The following is a 16813-nucleotide window of genomic DNA, read 5'->3' on the forward strand; positions in this document are numbered from 1 at the left end:
TGTCAGGTTTCAGGTGTAGTTGATCCTGTCTACCCTGTCAGGTTTCAGGTGTAGTTGATCCTGTCCTACCCTGTCAGGTTTCAGGTGTAGTTGATCCTGTCTCTACCCTGTCAGGTTTCAGGTGTAGTTGATCCTGTCTCTACCCTGTCAGGTTTCAGGTGTAGTTGATCCTGTCTCTACCCTGTCAGGTTTCAGGTGTAGTTGATCCTGTCTCTACCCTGTCTGTCAGGTTTCAGGTGTAGTTGGTTTCAGGTGTAGTTGATCCTGTCTCTACCCTGTCAGGTTTCAGGTGTAGTTGATCCTGTCTCTACCCTGTCAGGTTTCAGGTGTAGTTGATCCTGTCTCTACCCTGTCAGGTTTCAGGTGTAGTTGATCCTGTCTCTACCCTATCAGGTTTCAGGTGTAGTTGATCCTGTCTCTACCCTATCAGGTTTCAGGTGTAGTTGATCCTGTCTCTACCCTGTCAGGTTTCAGGTGTAGTTGATCCTGTCTCTACCCTGTCAGGTTTCAGGTGTAGTTGATCCTGTCTCTACCCTGTCAGGTTTCAGGTGTAGTTGATCCTGTCTCTACCCTGTCAGGTTTCAGGTGTAGTTGATCCTGTCTCTACCCTGTCAGGTTTCAGGTGTAGTTGATCCTGTCTCTACCCTGTCAGGTTTCAGGTGTAGTTGATCCTGTCTCTACCCTGTCAGGTTTCAGGTGTAGTTGATCCTGTCTCTACCCTGTCAGGTTTCAGGTGTAGTTGATCCTGTCTCTACCCTGTCAGGTTTCAGGTGTAGTTGATCCTGTCTCTACCCTGTCAGGTTTCAGGTGTAGTTGATCCTGTCTCTACCCTGTCAGGTTTCAGGTGTAGTTGATCCTGTCTCTACCCTGTCAGGTTTCAGGTGTAGTTGATCCTGTCTCTACCCTGTCAGGTTTCAGGTGTAGTTGATCCTGTCTCTACCCTGTCAGGTTTCAGGTGTAGTTGATCCTGTCTCTACCCTGTCAGGTTTCAGGTGTAGTTGATCCTGTCTCTACCCTGTCAGGTTTCAGGTGTAGTTGATCCTGTGTCCGGGTTTCAGGTGTAGTTGATCTGTCTCTACCCTGTCAGGTTTCAGGTGTAGTTGATCCTGTCTCTACCCTCAGGTTTCAGGTGTAGTTGATCCTGTTCTACCCTGTCAGGTTTCAGGTGTAGTTGATCCTGTCTCTACCCTGTCAGGTTTCAGGTGTAGTTGATCCTGTCTCTACCCTGTCAGGTTTCAGGTGTAGTTGATCCTGTCTCTACCCTGTCAGGTTTCAGGTGTAGTTGATCCTGTCTCTACCCTGTCAGGTTTCAGGTGTAGTTGATCCTGTCTCTACCCTGTCAGGTTTCAGGTGTAGTTGATCCTGTCTCTACCCTGTCAGGTTTCAGGTGTAGTTGATCCTGTCTCTACCCTGTCAGGTTTCAGGTGTAGTTGATCCTGTCTCTACCCTGTCAGGTTTCAGGTGTAGTTGATCCTGTCTCTACCCTGTCAGGTTTCAGGTGTAGTTGATCCTGTCTCTACCCTGTCAGGTTTCAGGTGTAGTTGATCCTGTCTCTACCCTGTCAGGTTTCAGGTGTAGTTGATCCTGTCTCTACCCCCTGTCAGGTTTCAGGTGTAGTTGATCCTGTCTCTACCCTGTCAGGTTTCAGGTGTAGTTGATCCTGTCTCTACCCTGTCAGGTTTCAGGTGTAGTTGATCCTGTCTCTACCCTGTCAGGTTTCAGGTGTAGTTGATCCTGTCTCTACCCTGTCAGGTTTCAGGTGTAGTTGATCCTGTCTCTACCCTGTCAGGTTTCAGGTGTAGTTGATCCTGTCTCTACCCTGTCAGGTTTCAGGTGTAGTTGATCCTGTCTCTACCCTGTCAGGTTTCAGGTGTAGTTGATCCTGTCTCTACCCTGTCAGGTTTCAGGTGTAGTTGATCCTGTCTCTACCCTGTCAGGTTTCAGGTGTAGTTGATCCTGTCTCTACCCTGTCAGGTTTCAGGTGTAGTTGATCCTGTCTCTACCCTGTCAGGTTTCAGGTGTAGTTGATCCTGTCTCTACCCTGTCAGGTTTCAGGTGTAGTTGATCCTGTCTCTACCCTGTCAGGTTTCAGGTGTAGTTGATCCTGTCTCTACCCTGTCAGGTTTCAGGTTTCAGGTGTAGTTGATCCTGTCTCTACCCTGTCAGGTTTCAGGTGTAGTTGATCCTGTCTCTACCCTGTCAGGTTTCAGGTGTAGTTGATCCTGTCTCTACCCTGTCAGGTTTCAGGTGTAGTTGATCCTGTCTCTACCCTGTCAGGTTTCAGGTGTAGTTGATCCTGTCTCTACCCTGTCAGGTTTCAGGTGTAGTTGATCCTGTCTCTACCCTGTCAGGTTTCAGGTGTAGTTGATCCTGTCTCTACCCTGTCAGGTTTCAGGTGTAGTTGATCCTGTCTCTACCCTGTCAGGTTTCAGGTGTAGTTGATCCTGTCTCTACCCTGTCAGGTTTCAGGTGTAGTTGATCCTGTCTCTACCCTGTCAGGTTTCAGGTGTAGTTGATCCTGTCTCTACCCTGTCAGGTTTCAGGTGTAGTTGATCCTGTCTCTACCCTGTCAGGTTTCAGGTGTAGTTGATCCTGTCTCTACCCTGTCAGGTTTCAGGTGTAGTTGATCCTGTCTCTACCCTGTCAGGTTTCAGGTGTAGTTGATCCTGTCTCTACCCTGTCAGGTTTCAGGTGTAGTTGATCCTGTCTCTACCCTGTCAGGTTTCAGGTGTAGTTGATCCTGTCTCTACCCTGTCAGGTTTCAGGTGTAGTTGATCCTGTCTCTACCCTGTCAGGTTTCAGGTGTAGTTGATCCTGTCTCTACCCTGTCAGGTTTCAGGTGTAGTTGATCCTGTCTCTACCCTGTCAGGTTTCAGGTGTAGTTGATCCTGTCTCTACCCTGTCAGGTTTCAGGTGTAGTTGATCCTGTCTCTACCCTGTCAGGTTTCAGGTGTAGTTGATCCTGTCTCTGAGGTTTCCTGTCTCTACCCTGTCAGGTTTCAGGTGTAGTTGATCCTGTCTCTACCCTCAGGTTTCAGGTTTCTACCCTGTCAGGTTTCAGGTGTAGTTGATCCTGTCTCTACCCTGTCAGGTTTCAGGTGTAGTTGATCCTGTCTCTACCCTGTCAGGTTTCAGGTGTAGTTGATCCTGTCTCTACCCTGTCAGGTTTCAGGTGTAGTTGATCCTGTCTCTACCCTGTCAGGTTTCAGGTGTAGTTGATCCTGTCTCTACCCTGTCAGGTTTCAGGTGTAGTTGATCCTGTCTCTACCCTATCAGGTTTCAGGTGTAGTTGATCCTGTCTCTACCCTATCAGGTTTCAGGTGTAGTTGATCCTGTCTCTACCCTGTCAGGTTTCAGGTGTAGTTGATCCTGTCTCTACCCTGTCAGGTTTCAGGTGTAGTTGATCCTGTCTCTACCCTGTCAGGTTTCAGGTGTAGTTGCAGTATGAGGTACACTGGAGGTCGCTGTGAGGAGGAGCTGACTTCGTGTCTACCAAACCCCTGTCAGAACGGAGCAGACTGTACAGCTGGAGACACAGCCTTCGTCTGTGGTTGTCCCCGGGGTCTCGCTGGACTCATGTAAGTACACACACACACACACACACACACACACACACACACACACACACACACACACACACACACACACACACACACACACACACACACAGTCACAGTCACCACTAGAGATGCAGTGCCTTAGACCGCTGCGCCACTCGGGAGTTAAACACAATCACCACTAGATAGCAGCAGAGAGTAAACCATTTACAGTACACCAGAACACTGTTGTCTGACTCTACCTGAAGTGTGTTATTACTGTAAAACTAACTCTACCTGAAGTGTGTTATTACTGTAAAACTAACTCTACCTGAAGTGTGTTATTACTGTAAAACTAACTCTACCTGAAGTCTGTTATTACTGTAAAACTAACTCTACCTGAAGTCTGTTATTACTGTAAAACTAACTCTACCTGAAGTGTGTTATTCCTGTAAAACTCTCTCTTCTCTCTCTTCACTCCTACACTCTTCTTCCTGCTCTCTTCCTCTACCTCTCTATCTCTCTCCCTAACTATATATCTCTCCTCCTCTACCTCTTTCTCTCTCTCTCCCTAACTACATATCTCTCCTCCTCTACCTCTCTAACTACATATCTCTCCTCCTCTACTCTCTCTCTCTCTCTCTCTCTCTCTCTCTCTCTAACTACATATCTCTCCTCCTCTACCTCTCTCTCTACCTCTCTGTCTCTCTCTCTAACTACATATCTCTCCTCCTCTACCTCTCTCTCTCTCTCTAACTACATATCTCTCCTCCTCTACCTCTCTGTCTCTCTCCCTAACTACATATCTCTCCTCCTCTACCTCTCTCTCTCTCCCTAACTACATATCTCTCCTCCTCTACCTCTCCCTCTCTCTCTCTCTAACTACATATCTCTCCTCCTCTACCTCTCTCTCTCTCTAACTACATATCTCTCCTCCTCTACCTCTCTCTCTCTCCCTAACTACATATCTCTCCTCCTCTACCTCTCTCTCTCTCTCTCTCTAACTACATATCTCTCCTCCTCTACCTCTCTCTCTCTCTCCCTAACTACATATCTCTCCTCCTCTACCTCTCTCTCTCTCTCTCTCCCTAACTACATATCTCTCCTCCTCTACCGCTCTCTCTCTCCCTAACTACACATCTCTCCTCCTCTACCTCTCTCTCTCTCTCTCTCTAACTACATATCTCTCCTCCTCTACCGCTCTCTCTCTCCCTAACTACATATCTCTCCTCCTCTACCTCTCTCTCTCTCTCCCTAACCACATATCTCTCCTCCTCTACCTCTCTCTCTCTCTCCCTAACTTACGTATCTCTCCTCCTCTACCTCTCTATCTCCCTAACTATTTATCTCTCCTCCTCCTCTTCCTCCTCCTCTCCTTCTTTTACTCCTCCTCTTCCTCTTCCTCTCCTCCTCTTCCTCTTCCTCTCCTCCTCTTCCTCTCCTCCTCTACCTCTGTATCCCTCTCTCCCAATCTACATATCTCTCCTCCTTTTCCTCTCCTCCTCTACCTCTGTATCCCTCTCTCCCAATCTACATATCTCTCCTCCTCTTCCTCTCCTCCTCTACCTCTGTATCCCTCTCTCCCAATCTACATATCTCTCCTCCTCTTCCTCTCCTCCTCTTCCTCTTCCTCTCCTCCTCTTCCTCACCTCCTCTACCTCTGTATCCCTCTCTCCCAATCTACATATCTCTCCTCCTCTTCCTCTCCTCCTCTTCCTCTTCCTCTCCTCCTCTTCCTCTCCTCCTCTACCTCTGTATCCCTCTCTCCCAATCTACATATCTCTCCTCCTTTTCCTCCTCCTGCTCTTCCTCTCCTCCTCCTCCTCCTCCTCCACCTCCTCCCCTCCTCTACCTCTCTACCTCTCTCTTCCTATCTCTCCTCTTCTTCCTCCTCCTTTTCCTCCTCCTCCCCATCCTCCTCTCCTCTTTTCCCCCCTCTTCCTCTCCTCCTCTTCCTCCTCCTTCTGCTCCTCCTCCTCTCCTCTTCCTCTCTACCTCTCTCCACCTATCTCTCCTCCTCTCCAGATGTGATGAGGATGTGAACGAGTGTGAGCGTGAGGAGTGTGAGAACGGAGGAGTGTGTATGAACACCTTTGGGGCGTACTATTGTAACTGTTCCTATGGTTACGAGGGCCAGTTCTGTGGAGAGAGGAGCCTACTGGACCTAGACCCTGACCTACAGGTACCACACACACACACACACACACACACACACACACACACACACACACACACACACACACACACACACACACACACACACACACACACACACACACACACACACACACACACACACACACACACACACACACACACACACCAACATAACTGTACACTGATCAGACCTTCAGTACCAGTCAAAAGTTTGGACACACCTACTCATTCCAGGGTTTTAGAACACCTACTCATTCAAGGGTTTTAGAACACCTACTCATTCAAGGGTTTAGAACACCTACTCATTCAAGGGTTTAGAACACCTACTCATTCAAGGGTTTAGAACACCTACTCATTCAAGGGTTTAGAACACCTACTCATTCAAGGGTTTTAGAACACCTACTCATTCCAGGGTTTTAGAACACCTGCTCATTCAAGGGTTTTAGAACACCTACTCATTCAAGGGTTTTAGAACACCTACTCATTCAAGGGTTTTAGAACACCTACTCATTCAATGGTTTTAGAACACCTACTCATTCAAGGGTTTTAGAACACCTACTCATTCCAGGGTTTTAGAACACCTACTCATTCAAGGGTTTTAGAACACCTACTCATTCCAGGGTTTTAGAACACCTACTCATTCAAGGGTTTTAGAACACCTACTCATTCAAGGGTTTTAGAACACCTACTCATTCAAGGGTTTTTCTTTATTTGTACAATTTTCTACATTGTAGAATATTAGTGAACGTATCAAAACGATGAATTAACATTAATTATGGAATCATGTAGTAAACAAAAAAGGGGTAAACAAATTGAAATATATTTTATATTTGAGATTCTTCAAATTAGCCACCCTTGACATCAGGGGAAAATCAAAAGAAATCAGCCAAGACCTCATAAGCAATTTCCAAACTCCTGAAGGTACCACGTTCATCTGTACAAACAATAGTACGCAGTATAAACACCATGGGACCACGCAGCCATTATATCGCTCAGGAAGGAGACGCGTTCTGCCTCCTAGAGATGAACGTACTTTGGTGTGAATAGTGCAAATCAATCCCAGAACAACAGCAAAGGACCTTGTGAAGATGCTGGAGGAAACAGGTACAACAGTATCTATATCCACAGTAAAAACGGGTCCTATAACGACATAAAGGAAGAAGCTCAGCAAGGAAGAAGCCACTGCTCCAAAACCGCCCTAAAAAAAGCCAGACTACGGTTTGCAACTGCACATGGGGACAAAGATCGTACTTTTTGGAGAAATGTCCTCTGGTCTGATGAAACAACAATAGAACTGTTTGGCCACAATGACCATCGTTATGTTTGGAGGAAAAAGGGGGAGGCTTGCAAGCCGAAGAACACCATCCCAACCGTGAAGCACGGGGGTGGCAGCATCATCATGTTGTGGGGGTGCTTTGCTGCAGGAGGGACTGGTGCACTTCACAAAATAGATGTCATCATGAGGAAGTGAAAATTATGTGGATATATTGAAGCAACATCTCAAAATATCAGTCAGGAAGTTAAAGCTCGGTCACAAATGGGTCTTCCAAATGGACAATGACCCCAAGCGGCCTTCCAAAGTTGTGGCAAAATGGCTCCCCATTCTGGCTTAAGGACAACAAAGTCAAGGTATTGGAGTGGCCATCAAAAAGCTCTGACCTCAACCCTATAGAAAATGTGTGGGTGTAACAAATGTAAATCGTACTCTCCTCGCGTTGTGTTTTGTCCAAATAGCCAGTGGCCAGTGGTCAGCCAGTGGTCCCAGTTGACCACAGTTATTTATTATCTGTCGTTAAATAGGAAACAGGAAGTTAGTTGAGCAGGGCTTAATGACGTTGATGGCTGACGATGGTAAAAATCTCTTGCATCACATTTTCATACTGGGTGAACAAAATACAAAAATACAATACAAAATATAACATGTGTAAATACCTGTTGTTAAATGGGAAACAGCAGGTCAGTTGTTCAGGGCTTAACGATATTGATGGCTGTCGATGGCTAAATCTGTAGCATGAAGACAACTGTGTTAGCAGTGGGCTTATGTGACCATTACATCGGTGTATGTTAGCTAACACACTTATTTACCACAATCATATACCAAAGCACATCCCCAGAAAGCCCCTCAATCCCTAACAGGCACCATATACCCACACATGTATAAATCAGCAATGTACAGCAAACTTGTACACATTGTAAAATAGAAAATAGAAAACAGTATTCAGAACGTGACCTACCCCTTGCATCACATTTTCATACTGGGAAGACCTGACGTTCACGATCTCCCCCTATCTGCAAGCGGGGCCAATCACAACACACCTTATTGTCATCAGAGTTGAACCAACCAATAAGAATGCTTGAACATTAAATACACCTTTCTATAACATAACCAACCCTGTTACATGGGCAGAACTGAAAAAGCGAGTGCGAGCAAGGAGGCCTACAAACCTGACTCAGTTACACCAGCTCTGTCAGGAGGAATGGGCCAAAATTCACCCAATTTATTGTGGGAAGCTTGTGGAAGGCAACCCAAAACAATTAACCCAACAATTTAAAATGCAATGCTATCAAATACTAATTGAGTGTATGTAAACTTCTGACCCACTGGGAATGTGATGAAAGAAATAAAAGCTGAAATGAATCACTCTACTATTATTCTGACATTTCACATTCTTAATAAAGTGGTGATCCTAACTGACCTTAGACAGGGAATTTTTAGGAATTGGGAAAACTGAGTTTAAATGTATTTGGCTAAGGTGTATGTAAACTTCAGACTTCAACTGTGTGTACAGTCGGTGTGTTCAAACCTTTGACTGCTACTGTATATCACAGGAGGCTAGTGAGTCTAGTGTGGCATCTTAATTGGGGAGAACAGGCTTGTGGGTAATGACACACACATGCCTGTACAGTGATCAGTCGTTGTCATGGTTCCACAGGGTTTATGTATAGAAAGTAAAAGGAATAGTTTTATACAATAGCAGGAAAACCATGAATATCTATTAATATCTGGAAGGATTTAAACAGGGTTCAAAGTCTTGAAGCAAACCTCATGGACAGACCCTCATGTGTGACTTTTCTAATGTTCTGTTGTTGTCAGGGCTACCCGGGGTTTAACAGGAGACTAGAATGCAACCTGTTGTCTGCCAGGTCCCGAGGGTCTCGTGTTCAATCTCAGTGCTAAGCAGACCCCGTTTTTAAAAACATCCGAATTTAAACGTCAGATTCTGAAGTGAATTTTGGTGGGATATCTTGTTGCTCTTTTACGTCCTGTCAAAGTGAGAAAGTTACTTGTTAAATTAGTCTTTTTTTTTTGGCGTAGGCTGTATGAGTTTCGCTTGGAGAACTTGATCATTTGTTCATTTAAGACTGAGGTCATGACATCACCACCATTCGTTCTCATCTCTTGATGTTTGTTGAAACGTGTTTCTGATTGTGAATATCCGCGTAATCAGTGATTTGTTCCTCTTCCTAGGAGCCTCTCTCCTACGTGGGTCCAGTAGAGATCATCGGAATCGGAGTCCTGATCTTCGTCATCTCCCTCCTCCTCCTCCTCTACATTATCTTCAGGAAGAAGATCAGGTTCCAGAGGAAGGACTCCGACAGTGGTTTCAGCCAGGATGGAGGAGGGGCAAAGGAGGGTGTGGCGGTGGGTGGGGTCGGGACGGGGGTGGGCATGTCTGCTGTATCCGTGGAGACCAGCTACCTGCTGACAAAGACGGGGATGGGGTCAGAAGGCATCGAGTTCAAAGCCGTACGTGTCGCTGCCGACCCCCGACCGCCCGGCACTGCCGAGGTCAGCGGCAGTAGTTATGGCGACAGAGATGGAGGTCTAGGTGGAGGTGTGGTGACAGGTGGAGGGGTAGGTTTGGGGCCTCCTCAGGTGATGGTACGGCCAACTACACACCCAACGACGATGCTACCTGGTTGGCCTGGCAACAACAACAACCTAGCAATGAGAGGTATCGATGGCGATAACATGGCTACCAGCGAGAGCTCTCTCTCTACCAGTCAGGTAGGGTAGTGTGTGTGTGTGTGTGTGTGTGTGTGTGTGTGTGTGTGTGTGTGTGTGTGTGTGTGTGTGTGTGTGTGTGTGTGTGTGTGTGTGTGTGTGTGTGTGTGTGTGTGTGTGTGTGTGTGTGTGTGTGTGTGTGTGTGTGTGTGTGTGTGTGTGTGTGTGTGTGTGTGTGTGTGTGTGTGTGTGTGTGTGTGTGTGTGTCTATACAGTGCCTTCAGAAAGTATTCAGACCCCTTGACTTTTTCCACATTTTGTTACATTTATTCTAAAATAGATTAAATAGTTTTTTCCACATTAATCTACACACAATACTCCATAATGACAAAGCAAAAAACTGTTTTTTAGACATTTTTTGCTAATTTATTACAAATAAACACCGGAAAAATTACATTTACATAAGTATTCAGACCCTTTACTCAGTACTTTGTTGAAGCCCCTTTGGCAGCGACTACAGCCTCCAGTCTTCTTGGGTATGACGCTACAAGCTTGGCACACCTGTATTTGGGGAGTTTTTCCCATTCTTCTCTGCAGATCCTCTCAAACTCTGTCAGGTTGGATGGGGAGCGTCGCTGCACAGCTATTTTCAGGTCTCTGTTTGATTGTGTTCATGTCCGGGCTCTGGCTGGAGGACATTCAGCGACTTGTCCTGAAGCCGCTCCTGCATTGTCTTGGCTGTGTGCTTAGGGTCAGGGTCTAGGGGGTCGTTGTCCTGTCCCTCACCCCAGTTTGAGTTTCTAAGCGCTCTGGAACAGGTTTTCCATCAAGGATCTCTCTGTACTTTTCTCTGTTCATCTTTTTCTCAATCCTGACTAGTCTCCGAGTCCCTGCTGCTGAAAAACATCCCCACAGCATGATGCTGCCACCACCATGCTTCACCATAGGAACCCTTGGGATGGAGCCAGGTTTCCTCCAGACATTCAGGCCAAAGAGTTCAATCTTGCTTTCATTAGACCAGAGAATCTTATTTCTCATGGTCTGAGAGTCTTTAGGTGCCTTTTGACAAACTCCAAGCGGGCTGTCATGTGCCTTTTACTGAGGAGTGGCTTCCGTCTGGCCACTCTACCATAAAGGCCTGATTGGTGGAGTGCTGCAGAGATGGTTGTCCTTCTGGAACGTTCTCCCATCTCCACAGAGGAACTCTAGAGTTCTGTCAGAGTGACCATCGGGTTCTTGGTCACCTCCCTGACCAAGGTCCTTCTCCCCCAATTGCTCAGCTCTAGGAGGAGTCTTGTTGGTTCCAAATGTCTTCCATTTAAGACTGATGTAGGCCACTATGTGCTTCACTGACCTTCTAAGCTGCAGAAAAGGTTTTCCTTCCCCAGATCTGTGACTCGACACAATCCTGTCGTGGCTTGGTTTTTGCTCTGACATGCACTGTCAACTGTGGGACCTTATATTGATAGGACTCCAATCAAGTTGTAGAAACATCTCAAGGATGATCCATGGAAACAGGATGCACCTGAGCCAATGTTGAGTCTCATAGCAAAGGGTCTGAATACGTATGTATAAATAAGGTATTTCAGCTTTATATATATATATATATATATATATATATATATATATATATATATATATATATATTTGCAAACATTTCTAAAAACCTTGTTTTGTCATTATGTGGTATTGTGTGTAGATTGCTGAGGATTTGTATTTCTTTAATCCTGTAATGTAACAATGTGTAAAAAGTAAAGGGGTCTGAATACTTTCCTACAGCCACTGTATGTGTGTTAACCCTCTCTACCCTGTCTCTGCCAGATGAGCAGCTTCTTGTCGTCTGATTCCTCGCATCACATCCTGGGCGGTGCTAGTAGAAGGGGCGTGGCCGTGTGTAGTGTGGTGCCCAATCTCCAGCCCCTATCGCCCTGTCACTCAGAACGAAACCCTGCCCATAAAGCTCCCTGGGAGAGGCAGGGAGAGAGGGATGGAAGAGAGGAGGAGTGGGAGCAGAGAGCATATGAACTGGAGAGAACTCAGAGAGCCAGCTCTCCTCTTGGTAAGAACACACACACCTACACACACCTACAAACACCTACAAACACCTACAACCTCATCAGGATCTGGTTTTGGTGGGTCAGCCCACCTCATCAGGATCTGGTTTTGGTGGGTCAACCCAACTCATCAGGATCTGGTTTTGGTGGGTCAGCCCACCTCATCAGGATCTGGTATTGGTGGGTCAACCCAACTCATCAGGATCTGGTATTGGTGGGTCAACCCATCTCATCAGTATTTTTTTACCTTTATTTAACTAGGCAAGTCAGTTAAGAACAAATTCTTATTTTCAATGACGGCCTAGGAACAGTGGGTTAACTACCTGTTCAGGGGCAGAACGACAGATTTGTACCTTGTACCTTGTCAGCTTTTGGTGGGTCAGCCCACCTCATTAGGATCTGGTTTTGGTGGGTCAACCCACCTCATCAGGATCTGGTTTTGGTGGGTCAGCCCACCTCATCAGGATCTGGTATTGGTGGGTCAACCCAACTCATCAGGATCTGGTATTGGTGGGTCAACCCAACTCATCAGGATCTGGTTTTGGTGGGTCAACCCAACTCATCAGGATCTGGTTTTGGTGGGTCAGCCCAACTCATCAGGATCTGGTTTTGGTGGGTCAACCCAACTCATCAGGATCTGGTTTTGGTGGGTCAGCCCACCTCACCAGGATCTGGTTTTGGTGGGTCAGCCCACCTCATCAGGATCTGGTTTTGGTGGGTCAACCCAACTCATCAGGATCTGGTTTTGGTGGGTCAACCCACCTCATCAGGATCTGGTTTTGGTGGGTCAACCCAACTCATCAGGATCTGGTTTTGGTGGGTCAGCCCACCTCATCAGGATCTGGTTTTGGTGGGTCAACCCAACTCATCAGGATCTGGTTTTGGTGGGTCAACCCAACTCATCAGGATCTGGTTTTGGTGGGTCAGCCCACCTGGTTTTGGTGGGTCAGCCCACCTCATTAGGATCTGGTTTTGGTGGGTCAGCCCACCTCACCAGGATCTGGTTTTGGTGGGTCAGCCCAACTCATCAGGATCTGGTTTTGGTGGGTCAACCCAACTCATCAGGATCTGGTTTTGGTGGGTCAGCCCAACTCATCAGGATCTGGTTTTGGTGGGTCAGCCCACCTCACCAGGATCTGGTTTTGGTGGGTCAGCCCACCTCATTAGGATCTGGTTTTGGTGGGTCAGCCCACCTCACCAGGATCTGGTTTTGGTGGGTCAACCCAACTCATCAGGATCTGGTTTTGGTGGGTCAACCCAACTCATCAGGATCTGGTTTTGGTGGGTCAGCCCACCACATCAGGATCTGGTATTGGTGGGTCAACCCAACTCATCAGGATCTGGTTTTGGTGGGTCAACCCAACTCATCAGGATCTGGTTTTGGTGGGTCAGCCCACCTCATCAGGATCTGGTATTGGTGGGTCAGCCCACCTCATCAGGATCTGGTTTTGGTGGGTCAGCCCAACTCATCAGGATCTGGTTTTGGTGGGTCAACCCAACTCATCAGGATCTGGTATTGGTGGGTCAACCCAACTCATCAGGATCTGGTTTTGGTGGGTCAACCCAACTCATCAGGATCTGGTTTTGGTGGGTCAACCCAACTCATCAGGATCTGGTTTTGGTGGGTCAGCCCAACTCATCAGGATCTGGTTTTGGTGGGTCAACCCACCACATCAGGATCTGGTTTTGGTGGGTCAGCCCACCTGGTTTTGGTGGGTCAGTCCACCTCACCAGGATCTGGTTTTGGTGGGTCAACCCAACTCATCAGGATCTGGTTTTGGTGGGTCAACCCAACTCATCAGGATCTGGTTTTGGTGGGTCAACCCACCACATCAGGATCTGGTTTTGGTGGGTCAACCCAACTCATCAGGATCTGGTTTTGGTGGGTCAACCCACCTCATCAGGATCTGGTTTTGGTGGGTCAACCCACCTCATCAGGATCTGGTTTTGGTGGGTCAACCCAACTCATCAGGATCTGGTTTTGGTCCTTCAAGAAAGTCAGACTATCAGCTGTTTTCTGGGGTTGATGGAGACACTTCTAGTGCCATAGATAGCTTTAGTTGAGTTGTAGAAATTGCATAAATGTGGATTTCCTGTGCCTTATTCGTCCACCATTTGTTCTGCAGAGCATGCAAGATTGTTTGCACTTCTTTGCGTGATGCACTCCATTGCTTGCAAAGTGTAGCAGATGAGACATTGCGAAGGTTAGCAGATGTGGGGCTGTTGAGAGTAGCCCTGTGCGCTTTGTGCACATTGTCCCAGTAAGGTTGTGATGGTGTCAGAGTTCTCATCGAACCAGTCGCAATGTTTCCTACCTCTGGAGCCAATGGAGTGGGCCGCTGCCTGATAGAGCACTGAGCTAATAGATGCCCACTTCTGGTCCATGAGGTCCTCTGTGCTCAGAAGAGGCTCAGTCTCCCTCAGCCTTTCAGCGAGAGAGCGACGGAACTCGTACCTTACTGCAGCTTTCTCAAGCCGGATATGGTGCAGACGCCTCTTACTGAACTTTTGCTGGCGTTGGGACGTATTCTCACCTGGAGTTTAGCCAGTACCACACCGTGATCTCTCCAGCATTCAGTACCCCCCAGTACCACACCGTGATCTCTCCAGCATTCAGTACCCCCAGTACCACACCGTGATCTCTCCAGCATTCAGTACCCCCCAGTACCACACCGTGATCTCTCCAGCATTCAGTACCCCCCAGTACCACACCGTGATCTCTCCAGCATTCAGTACCCCCCAGTACCACACCGTGATCTCTCCAGCATCCTGCACCCCTCATGTCACGTGACAGCAGGACGTCATTAGTGTCAGAACGTCTCACTGTGACGTAGCCAATCAGGGGCCAGTGTTTGGAGCGTGGGGGCATCTATGATGTAGCCAATCAGGGGCCAGTGTTTGGAGCGTGGGGGCATCTATGATGTAGCCAATCAGGGGCCAGTGTTTGGAGCGTGGGGGCATCTATGACGTAGTCAATCAGGGGCCAGTGTTTGGAGCATCCATGATGTAGCCAATCAGGGGCCAGTGTTTGGAGAGTGGGGGCATCTATGATGTAGTCAATCAGGGGCCAGTGTTTGGAGCGTGGGGGCATCTATGATGTAGTCAATCAGGAGCCAGTGTTTGGAGCATCCATGATCTAGTCAATCAGGGGCCAGTGTTTGGAGCATCCATGATGTAGCCAATCAGGGGCCAGTGTTTGGAGCGTGGGGGCATCTATGATGTAGTCAATCAGGAGCCAGTGTTTGGAGCATCCATGATCTAGTCAATCAGGGGCCAGTGTTTGGAGCATCCATGATGTAGCCAATCAGGGGCCAGTGTTTGGAGCATCCATGATCTAGTCAATCAGGGGCCAGTGTTTGGAGCATCCATGATGTAGTCAATCAGGGGCCAGTGTTTGGAGCATCCATGATGTAGCCAATCAGGGGCCAGTGTTTGGAGCATCCATGATCTAGTCAATCAGGGGCCAGTGTTTGGAGCATCCATGATGTAGTCAATCAGGGGCCAGTGTTTGAAGCATCCATGATGTTTTATATTTGTTCTTCAGCTGGAACAAGGTGCCAGTGACGATGAGATCATGATCAGCACAGAGTTAGCAGGCTCATGTCGTTCTTATTGACCTGGCCAACACCATGCCTACCCAGCTCTCCGCTCTGTATCCTATTGTTTTGTCCCAACCTAGCGTTGAAGTCACCCAGCAGAAACATCTTGTCATTCCTGGGGATGCGGTGAAGGGCCTCATCTAGTGACTGGTGGAAGCAGTCCTTTGTCTGATTTTCAGATGGATAACATTGGTGTGTATGCACTGAGAAGAGTAGCATAATATATAATATATATATGCCATTTAGCAGACGCTTTTATCCAAAGCGACTTACAGTCATGTGTGCATACATTCTACGTATGGGTGATCCCAGGAATCGAACCCACTACCCTGGCGTTACAAGCGCCATGCTCTACCAACTGTGCTACAGAAGGACCACAATCATTTTTTGACATTTTATATGATTTAACCTTTATTTAACTAGGCAAGTCAGTTAAGAGGCCTCCTGCGGGGTCAGACGCTGGGATTAAAAATAAATAAATAAAATATGAATATAGGACAAAACACAAATCATGACAAGAGAGACTCCATGTGCCTTTCAGTCTTTTAACTGTCACTGTTCTGTTGTGTGTTTGTTGTAGTATTTATTATCACACACACACACACACTCTGACCCTCTCTCTCCTGTCTGTCTACAGTGGAGGATCTGGTAGAAGAGGTGCCGTGTTTCTCAGACAGTACATCTGAAGCTCTCTCTCTCAGCTCATACACCTCAGACTCCTTCGATGACAACGGTAAGACAAGTCTGACGCTTACGCCAGCTAGATCATGTTCTCGCAAACACTAGCTAGTTCATACTCACTAACAGTAGCTAGATCATGTTCTCGCAAACACTAGCTAGTTCATACTCACCAACACTAGCTACATCATGTTCTCGCAAACACTAGCTAGTTCATACTCACTAACATTAGCTACATCATGTTCTCGCAAACACTAGCTAGTTCATACTCGCAAACACTAGCTACATCATGTTCTCGCAAACACTAGCTAGTTCATACTCACTAACATTAGCTACATCATGTTCTCGCAAACACTAGCTAGTTCATACTCGCAAACACTAGCTAGATCATATTCTCGCAAACACTAGCTAGTTCATACTCGCAAACACTAGCTAGTTCATACTGCCTAACACTAGCTAGTTCATACTCACTAACACTGGCTAGTTCATACTGACTAACACTAGCTAGTTCATACTCGCTAACACTGGCTAGTTCATACTGACTAACACTAGCTAGTTCATACTCGCTAACACTAGCTAGTTCATACTCACTAACACTAGCTAGTTCATACTCGCTAACACTGGCTAGTTCATACTGACTAACACTAGCTAGTTCATATTGACTAATAGTGTTTTTCCACCTAGGTACTGAACCATACCGTACCCGAGCTGGTACTGGTGGGTCTGTTTTTTTATTACATTTGGGTGCGGTTCTGTTCATGTGGGCCAATAGAAAAGACTTAGTCCTGACTCGCTTGTAAAGTGTACTGAGGGGCGGGGTTCCACATCATCGCCATCAGTGTT

The 16813-nt window shown here is 47.0% G+C and overlaps 1 protein-coding gene across 1 annotated transcript in view; it reads left to right on the forward strand.

Moving 5' to 3' along the window:
* Window positions 1-16078, forward strand: part of LOC118383333 (protocadherin Fat 3-like) — an 82942-nt gene extending 66864 nt beyond the window's left edge. Inside the window, exons 21-25 of the mRNA XM_052505043.1 lie at window positions 3425-3578; window positions 5562-5718; window positions 9163-9702; window positions 11461-11698; window positions 15930-16078. Of these exons, the coding sequence (XP_052361003.1) occupies window positions 3425-3578; window positions 5562-5718; window positions 9163-9702; window positions 11461-11698; window positions 15930-16078 (1238 nt within the window). The remainder of the gene's footprint in view (window positions 1-3424; window positions 3579-5561; window positions 5719-9162; window positions 9703-11460; window positions 11699-15929) is intronic.
* Window positions 16079-16813: the final 735 nt, after the last annotated feature.

This window comes from Oncorhynchus keta, unplaced genomic scaffold (genome assembly GCF_023373465.1).
Source record: "Oncorhynchus keta strain PuntledgeMale-10-30-2019 unplaced genomic scaffold, Oket_V2 Un_contig_2206_pilon_pilon, whole genome shotgun sequence".
Classification (NCBI taxonomy): Eukaryota; Metazoa; Chordata; class Actinopteri; order Salmoniformes; family Salmonidae; genus Oncorhynchus; species Oncorhynchus keta.